The 10,000-nt window shown below is 34.7% G+C and overlaps 1 protein-coding gene across 4 annotated transcripts in view; it reads left to right on the plus strand.

Annotated features, from left to right (window-relative positions):
• LOC126849878 (protein bric-a-brac 2-like) overlaps window positions 1-10,000 on the plus strand; it is a 403,282-nt gene that overhangs the window by 392,558 nt on the left and 724 nt on the right. For 3 of the 4 annotated variants that reach the window (XM_050592209.1, XM_050592210.1, XM_050592211.1), the window contains 4 exons: window positions 899-1,079; window positions 4,248-4,333; window positions 5,640-5,879; window positions 6,677-10,000. The exon at window positions 6,677-10,000 is cut by the window's right edge and continues 724 nt beyond it. In XM_050592209.1, the coding sequence (XP_050448166.1) occupies window positions 899-1,079; window positions 4,248-4,333; window positions 5,640-5,879; window positions 6,677-7,203 (1,034 nt within the window). In that variant the 3' untranslated portion in view covers window positions 7,204-10,000. The remainder of the gene's footprint in view (window positions 1-898; window positions 1,080-4,247; window positions 4,334-5,639; window positions 5,880-6,676) is intronic. The other variant, XM_050592212.1, reaches the window with a different exon arrangement.

Below are 10,000 nucleotides of genomic sequence, written 5' to 3' on the forward strand. Positions count from 1 at the left end.
TTTTTTTTTTTTTCTTCTTTCTTCTTTGTCGAGACATGGTGTCGTTGTGTTGTGTAATAAAGGAAAGTTATTTTAAATGCAAAAAATATTACACAAATTTTCTAATTAACCAAAAATAATTTTATATATATATGAAAGACACGTGTCTTAAAACTAATTACAAGTCGCTGTTACATGAGATGTGTTTTACTGATGTTGCTACCTGACTTTCTGATTGAAGATACATACACACACGATCCTTTCTCCGAGAGCCTCCGCGACGCAATAATTACTTGTTCGTGTTAAGTAGCGTTAAGTAGCATTTAACGTAACGCGCGCGTTTAATGCTTACCGCGATTGTCTCTCGTTAAGCGACGACCTTACAACGCCAGCTCTGTTAACGATTGACGACAACGGCGATACAATCGATATTTGCGTTTCAACCTAGAAAGGAAGTAATTCCTTCGACTTACCTCGCCGCAACCTGCTCGCACACCTGTAACACACGCACACACACACATACATACACACACACACACACACACCTGTCTTCCTTAAGCGCCGTTTTCCAGGTGACTCCGCCCACGCTCTAGGTATAAACGTGCTGGATGCACCTGCGTGCATCGAGACGGACGCTTATCGATTCGACGTTAAGATTGCACATTTGCGGAATCGCAAACGGCGGCGATATTCGCCCCTCCCCCCTCGTTTCGATCACGATCAAACGAGGACGGAGCGCGTTACGAGAGTCTGCGCGATAGACGATCGATTAATAAAAGAATCATGCAATAACGAGGATATTTATTCCACCCTGAACCCACGCTGAAACATATCCTATCTCCTCTGAACTGGTCGATCGGCCCCAACTAATAGCTGCTTTTCTGTGTGTTTTCTCTTTTCCACGGGGGGCGTTAACTAGCAGACAGCTACCAGTACCAGCTCCAATCCATGTGGCAAAAGTGCTGGAACACCAATCAGAGTCTGGTGCACAATCTGCGCTTCCGGGAACGCGGACCCCTCAAGTCCTGGCGGCCGGAGACCATGGCGGAGGCGATCTTCAGCGTCCTAAAGGAAGGGCTTTCCCTCAGCCAAGCGGCAAGGTACGTTTGTAATGGCCATGGTATTTATTAATCCTAATATGTGTACTAAGATTACACAAAACTCAAGACAAGACGATATATCTAAAAATATTGTATTGGTAAAATTTTCCGAAACTTAAATCTTGTCTTGGTCTTGTGATCAAAAATCTTGTCTTGTCTCGATTTTATTAACAATTTTTATATTCTAATACTGAGCGATTATTTAAAATAATATTAAATGTATATAATTTTTTTATATACGATGCCTATCCAAAACATGTGAAAAAATTTCCTGATTTTTTAAATAATTTGTTCAAAATTTCAGGTAAAATTAGAAAATTTTTAGATGAAACTTTTTTAAAATAAACTTTTTTTGTGCACGTCTTTTAAAGCTTTTCACTCATACAAAAGAAAAATAAATCATTTAAATTTTAAATATTAAATTTAAAAATGTAAAAAACTGAATGACTTTTAAAAAATTTTATTTAATAAATAAAAATATATTATCAGAAATTTAGAGATAATTAATACAGTAGACAAGCATTCTTCATTTGCATAATATTTTCATTTTTTATTATTAATTGTAAGAATTATAATAAAAAATATATATTAAACATTTTGTATTCAATATTGTTTGCTATGACAATGAACGAAATGACATATAAGAGAAAAATATATATTTATAAATATATAAAGATGTATATAAATATATTTGAAACATATAATTGACAATCATTAGCTAATCGATGCTTGCAATATAAGAATAAAATGATTAAAGAAAGAATTATTGAAAAAATCTCCTCAAAATTTTAAATAAAATTTTAAGAAAATTCCCCGTTTTTTTTTAAATAAAAACGAAATCCAAGTTTTTCCAGAAAATATCCCATACTATTTATTTCATTGATTTTCCAAAAAACACTATATATGTGTATAATGTTTTTAATGAACTAAATAACCGTGGAAAATTTTATATTGTCTATTTTGATAATTATATATTAATTATTTCTAAATTTTTGTTAATATAGTTTTATTTAATAAATAAATTTTTTAATTTATATAATATAATATATAATATAATTATAATATATAATATATAATTATATATTATATATAATTATATATTATATATTATATAATTAAATAATATATAATATATTTTAATATATTATAATAATATATTATATATTATATTATATTATTATATAATTATATATTATATATAATATATAATATATAATTATAATATATAATATATATAATATATAATATACTATATAATATAATTTTTTTTTATTTAATTTACACAAATATACATATTTTAGATTTATAAAAAATCAATAATTTTGACAGGACTAATAATCTTGACAACGTTAGTCATAATTAATTAAAAATCTTGATCTTCTCTCGAATATGTGTATTTAATATTTCAAATTGTTAAAACGTTTTCTCTTCTATCTCACCAATAAACTATAATAGAACGCTATGAATGCTTTTTTATATTTGTTGAGAGAGAAAATCGGCGAAGAATCGGTTTATTCGAAAATATTAGGACGAGAGAGACCGAGGGTAGGAGTGGTATTATCGCGTATAATATTAATACTAATCGATATTTCATCGTATTAAAAACTTAAAAACCTTGAAACATTTTCAACGTGTTTGGTAAAAATTATTTATCTCATTTAATTGCACTTTTTCAGCAATATTACATATATTAATACACTGACTGATACAAAACACGTTAATTTAAAAAATTATTGAAATGCCTCCAACGCGCGCGCTCGTATATTGCAAAAATAATTAATTTAGTTGCAATCATTTTCTGTATACGATGGATGCAACATAGCGTCCATCGTATACGTGTGTATATATACCGTGTGGAACCAATAATAAAATTAATAATAAACTCGCCGCGCAGTTGCATAAAACTTCGGCGCGCGACATTTAATATTAATATCGAGTGATGTAATGCGTTAATATAAAAATTAAAGAGTTTATATTAAAAAAAAAAATTGCTTATCCCCCCAAGAGCTCGCTACCTGGCGACCAGGTAGCGTGTTCTTCGCGGCATTAATAAATAACACGCGAAAGATAAATATTTAATGCGAGTTTATTCCGCCGTTGTTTCCTCCAACCATGCCGCGCCGCCGACTCACGCAATGTACCGGGTAAATAGTTAAAATTGTTATATAAATGTCTTATGATGCGGCGCGTAATACAATAGGTACCGCCGAGTTTATTACGCAATGAAAAATTCCTGGAAATTACTGCATATCACAGGCGGCATATCTTATCGCCGTGCCTGAATCATCCGTTCCGAATCCTGCCCGTGCTCGAAGCTGCCAGCTTTAAAAAAAAGAAAAAAATCATTTGCGCGCAGGCATATCGTAAAGGCGTCTGTATCACGTAACAACGTCTCTCTAACGACTCGCCGTTAAGAGGGATTTCTTTTAATTCGCCTACAAAGCGACTCAATAAAGCGCGACTTTACGAGTTAGCGAGCGATAATTTTTATGATAATCGACTCGACGATCGATAACGCTCTCCCATTGTAGTACGCGAAATTTCGAAAAATTCTAAATATCTAAATTCCGCAAATATCTAATTTTCCGAAAGATTGTCATTAACTCTTCGTTAATGCAACTTAAAAAAAAAAAAGAAAAAAGAAAGAAAATGACAGGGAGAGGAAACATATAATAATAATAATAATATGTCGCGTAAACTTGTGATTAAAAAAAAAAAAAGAAAAAAAATTAGAGGGACGAGGAAATAAGCAATAATAATATATGCATGTAATGAAGAATATATAAGACAACTGTGAGTTTCATCACTTCTTGCGAGGAGTTCCTGTATTATTTTATTAAACGCATCATGTGACCGCTTGTATCTCTCCCACGCGACGGTTACATAATTTCGAGGGATTGCATAATTTCCATCGCCATGCATCCAAATACGTAATTGTTGAATCTTTTATATCATCGGTATGATGAAATTAATATAAATGAAAATTAATTATAATGAGATGGAATAAAAACATAAAGTAATATTAAAATGCAATTAGATATGATAATGTATGGTAATGAGTTTAGAAAAATAATGCGTAATGCGAAGCGCAAAAGGCAGCATAGATTGGAGTATCGTAAATATTAATGCACGCTCCTTTTTTTTCTCTCTCTCTCTCTCTCTTTGCAGAAAATACGACATCCCCTATCCGACGTTCGTCCTGTACGCGAATCGAGTGCACAACATGCTGGGCCCTAGCGCCGACGGCGGAGCCGGTGAGTGCTAGTTGCCACTTTCAATGCCCTCCGCTCTTCGTTTATTCCAAGAGATATAAATAGAGAAAAGCGAAATTTTTTTTCATAAAAAAACGTCTTTTTTTATTGAAAAAAAAAAAAAAAACAAATTTTTGTTTTTATTTTTTCTTTTTTTTTTTCAAATATTCAATATCTTTACATTTTGATTACTGCAAATCGATTTTTCATTATTTTTAACTTTTTAAATGATAGATTCGAATTAACTATTATTATTTTAAATGTAGCTCGCATTCCAATTGGCTATTTCACGAATGTAAGCATCTTATAAAATAAAAATTAATTTTTTTTTTTATTTTTCAAATCAATTTTAATGGATTGATGATATTTTTAAATGATGTCGAACATGACATATTAATTCGGATAATTTTCAATTAGATGCATAATAAAAATTTTTGTTGACGTCCGATCGTCCCTTAAGACCCTTAAGACCCCTTCTCAAGACCCTAGTTAACCGCGCGAAGGATTCGCTTAATGGACCCCAATGGTGTAGCCGATTGTAAATAGTTAATAAGCGACGGCCGATCAGGAGAAGAATAATCCAAAGACTCAGTTACGCTTGTAAAAGTCGTAATTACATTGCGCAATTAAATCGGCCAAGCTAGCACTCGATGGCTTAGCTATGCATCTACCGTTTCATCAGCACATTACATTCTTTAATATTACCCAATTTCATGGTTATAAATTTCAATAAAATTTATTAATTATTCATGTTTATATATATTATATTTATTTATTAATTATTAAATTTTTATTATATTTTTTTATATTTTTATTATATTAAATTTTTTATTATATTATATTAAATTTTATTTATTTTTATTATATTAAATTTATTATTTTTATTATACTAAGTTTTTATTATATTTTTATCATATTAATTAATTAATTTATTTATTTATTTATTATATTTATTTATTAATTAATAAATTTATTTATTAATAAATATTATAATATTTATTTATTAATTATTTATGAGTAATTGACACAATCACACAGATATGTAAAATTTTTCTTCACGATTTTTATTTTCATTCCAAATTCGTATTTCTATTTAATGCAAGATTTTGTGTGTAATAATTTTTTGTGTAATACAAAATTCATTCACTCATAAAATCGAAGAGCTCTTTATCTCCCATTCTTTCCGTTTACTTTCAAGTCTTTCGAATATTTATCGCACAATTATCGATACACCATTAGAACCGATTTACACTGAAATACATATTCTTCTCGTCCTCTTTCTACAACCTTGTTTCCCTTTCATCTGTAGATTTGCGCCCTAAGGGAAGAGGAAGACCGCAGAGGATTCTACTGGGTGTCTGGCCGGACGAGCATATCCGCGGTGTGATTCGCGCGGTGGTATTCCGTGACGGGCACTCGCCCCATATTGTCAAAGAGGAGCCAACCACGATATACCCTACCCTGGCGAATTACGCGGCCTGCAACGGTCCGGAAGGCGCGGTTAGCCCGGGTGCGGCGGCCGCGGCCGCGGTCGCGGCGGTCGCTCAAGGTAACACTGAAAAAAAAAATGTACTAAATCCAGAAACATTTTTTATTTAAAAAAAAAAACATTATTTATTCAAGTACTTGCAAATTAATTATTTTAATTAAGCGGCAAATGCATTTGAGTGAATAAAATATATAAAATAAAAATAAAAATGTATTTTAAAAATTATAATTTTTATGATACAGAACTAATAAGTTATTTAATATAACAAAATATTTTTGGGAACAAAGTATATATTTATTTACATAAAAACATCAAAATTAACAAAATGTATTTATCTGTTTGAAAAAAAAAAAATTTTTAATACACCAGTCGCGATTTTTCACATTTCTTAATTTTTTTCGAAATTGATATTTTAAAATTGAAAAAGAGTGGAGATAAATTCGATCGTTTTGTATAAGAAATGTCAAATCTTATTTTGAAAATTTCAACCTTTTTTTTTTATAGAGAACGCTTTTATAAAATAAATTTTACTGACATATTTTTAAGTCTAAACATTTTTTCTTCATGTTTACAACGCAACAATTAAAAATTTAGAAAAATACTTATATTGCTTCTCGGCTTCCTGCAAGAAATTGCAACAGGCTGTATAAAAATAAAAAAGATCATCCTTTTAATTCCAAGAATTATCGGAAATCTCATTGAAAAAGATTATGATTTAAATATTGATCGAAATAAATAAGCCTTCATTCATTTCCTGCCATTAAATAATTTTATTTAATTATATATATATATATTTTTTTTATTTAACTCTAAGCTTACCAAGACTCTAATCTTTCTACCTTACCTTTATCATCCAGGTCTGCGACATCAGATGTGCAGTATGGTGGCAGCGGCGCACTCGCAGCAGCACGACATGATGGCGACGAATTTGTCGACGAATCTGTCGACAAGCCTGTCCTCCAGTCTGTCGTCAAACTTACAGGCAGCGATGCAAGCTAGCCAGCACCACAATAACAATAATACAAGTGGCAACCCGAGCGGCCTCGGCGGTAATAGCGCCGGTATCGGCAACAACGGCAATTCCCCGTTGAATCTCGGTCTGGCGAGCCCGGGCTCGGGCCCGCCTGAGAGCCCGATGGAGAGTCCCCTGGCGAGTCCGTTGGGCCCGCTGATGGATCCAGCCGGTCACATACCCAGTAGCGTGGAGGTCGGCATCGGCGTGAGCGGCATGACGTACAAGCCGGCGCGAAGCTTCGTCAGTCCGCGCCCGGAGAATCTCTTCCAGGAGGACATCGCCGACCTGGTGAAGAGCCCCCACGGTCTCAAGGACAAGGACAAGATCCCGGTGAAGCTCGAGCCGCTCACGGACTCGCGCTGTGAATAGTAAGCCATCGCCAGGAGGTGGCTAACGGGGGAGACGAGGAGCGGAAGCGACGACCGTCTTCACCGCTGCAGGATCGCCGGCCGAGGATGGCCGAGGAGCGTCGATGACACCCTCAGGAGGACCCCTCTTCTCTCTTCGAAGCCGTTAACGGCCGAGGCCGTAGATGATGCGGATCGGTAGGTGCTGAGAGTCACACTTTGACGCTTCTCTTCGCGAAGAATCGAGCTCTGTCTGAGTCTTCGACTTTGCGGCACTTCGCCTCCTCGCGCGCGGAGAGAGAGAGAGAGAGAGAGAGAGAGAGAGAGAGAGAGAGAGAGTTTATAGTATATGTATATGTATTAATAACATATACGTGACTCTGAACATTGTACGCGAGCGCGATATATATTGTGCATACGAGTATGTTAGAGGAATGTTAGAGAGAAAGAGGCTTACAATCAAAAAAGAAAAAAAAAAAAATACTGAGAAACACAGCGTGGGCGAGACAGACGAGTGTAGAGAGTCCCTCGCCCGGCTTAGTATCGAGGAAGTATGATTTAGCGATCGTAAAGACTAAACGAAAATCGCTCAATCGATTCTCCTGCGACAGAGGATAGTGGAAGACGGAGGAGAAAAAGAGAGAGAGAGTAAAACCTTCTTCTAGCGAACGTACTATAGCTATTGGGTCGCCGGCGCCCCGCGAACGCGCCGCCACCTTTTTCCAATCTAGATAGTCGTGTCATCGTCGTGTCGTACAGACTATGTACATGTAATAAAGGTAAAAAAAAAAAAACCTACACACGCCTACACACGAGCGCATATATAATGAACATATACATACACTCACACACGAGGAAACACGAGCGCGCCATACACAGGATATACACACTCGAAAATTTATACCTACGCATATATAATAACTGTACTTTTAATGCCAAATGTATAATAACTCGTAAGGGGTCGCCTACTGCCGAATGATTATTCGAGACACCCTCGAATCTCGACGAGAAAGTAAGCCGCCTCGAACGGAGCTACGCACGTTGTACTATCGAGTCCTTACACAACATGTCATGGATCAGTTTGTGATATGTCCTAATAATTCTTAGGTATCACAACAAAGATTCGCTTTAAATTATTTTTAGGAAAGTAAAAGTAAGGTTTTTTTTTTTTTTTTTTTTTTCTTATTAATATACATCGCGAAGAAAAAAAATAGATTATAGATATCGCGAAATTATTTTTTATTTTTGTAAATTATTCTACGAGCATAAATCATGTGTACAATATGATTTATATGATATATTAAATGGATCTGGTTTTTTATATTGCTTCGATAATGTAAATTCTTCTTTTTTTTTTTTTTCTGCGTCGAACGTCTTAACATAAGTAAGCGGACGATAAATTTTGCTACGAATCTCTCCGAAATAAAAAAAAAATCTCAATTTTGTCCACGACGCTTTGTGCAAGAGTACTATTCTTTTTTTGACGCCAGGCAGTAAGCGACGTCACTGATCTAAGCTCGATAAGATAATGTGAGGGAGATGTACAAAATTCACTATGACTGTCTACCAAGCAAGTAAAGAAAAAAAGAGAAAAAAGAAAAAAGAAAGAAACGAGCAAAAGGAAAAATTAGGGAGGGAAAGAAAGAGAGGGGAGGAACGACAGAAGGAAAAAGGTAAGACAAAGATATTTAGAGACGGAGAAAACAAATTTAACGGCTTATAAAGCGAGCACACTCTAGGCCGAGATGATCGCTATAACGTTATTAAGTATAATGATTGCCTTCCTGCCATATTTGGGGTATGCCAAGTATAAAAATTATAAGGTTTAGGGATTAGGGAACGAGAAACTGTGCCTCGACACGACATACCGTGTCGAGAAAATTTCGGTGAGTTCGGCGACCACGAGTGTATGCATGCGGTGCGGAGAGACTGCGAACTTGAAATACGGGCCTGGTGAATGCGAGTGTGAGGTATGAACGCGGGATGAACGGACGGAAGGTATGAATGAATTTGAGAAAAACTCGTGTGCGTGCGTTCTTCTTTCGAAAGATCGTGCTATTTTTCAAAATTTTACACGTCGCGCGTGATTTCGAGTCCTTCCGACAATCGATGAACGAGCCGTGCCGACCAGTTCGGAGCGAAAAAAGAAAAAAAGTAGTTTTGCTACGCACGAGAAAGAATTTTATTAAAAGCTGCCTGGCTCGATTGCCTGCTTGCTAAATTCGATCAATTTGAAATTTTAGACTTGCGAAGTATCGCTTTTCAAAATGGTGCTAATATAAGGATCTCCATTCGATCATTATTAATGTGAATAAGCAGGCATCTTTCGTTGTAATGTCGAAGAAAATCGGGCAAAATTAAAATTCGCGATTAAAATTCATTGGATCCTATAATCGATCGTCTATGCCAAATTCGGCTCATCTGATGCAATTTCAAATTGGATTATCGTAAAGTATCGTTTTTCGATGGTGCTAATATGAAAGTTTCATTAATATCACTATAGACGAATCGAGATAGTTTTTCGAACGTTTTTAATTCTGAATATATATTTATCGCAAGAAAAAAAAAAGAATGGAATTTTCCGAGGATACTAATATCGGCACGCTAGTTCGAGAAAGAGAGAAATAGAGAGAAAGTGTGAGAAAATGATAGCGAGAGTGAGAGAAAGAGAGAGAAAGAGACTCCATGTAAGTGTAAAAAATAAACAAAAAAAAAAAAAATCGAAGTGGCCTTCGGTGAAAGGGAAAGATCATCGCTTTTCGCTTTTGCTCGTACGAGGCTTTTGGCGAAACAAGCCATCCGTGTTATATCCGTTTGTC

Source organism: Cataglyphis hispanica, chromosome 5, assembly GCF_021464435.1.
Source record: "Cataglyphis hispanica isolate Lineage 1 chromosome 5, ULB_Chis1_1.0, whole genome shotgun sequence".
Classification (NCBI taxonomy): domain Eukaryota; kingdom Metazoa; phylum Arthropoda; class Insecta; order Hymenoptera; family Formicidae; genus Cataglyphis; species Cataglyphis hispanica.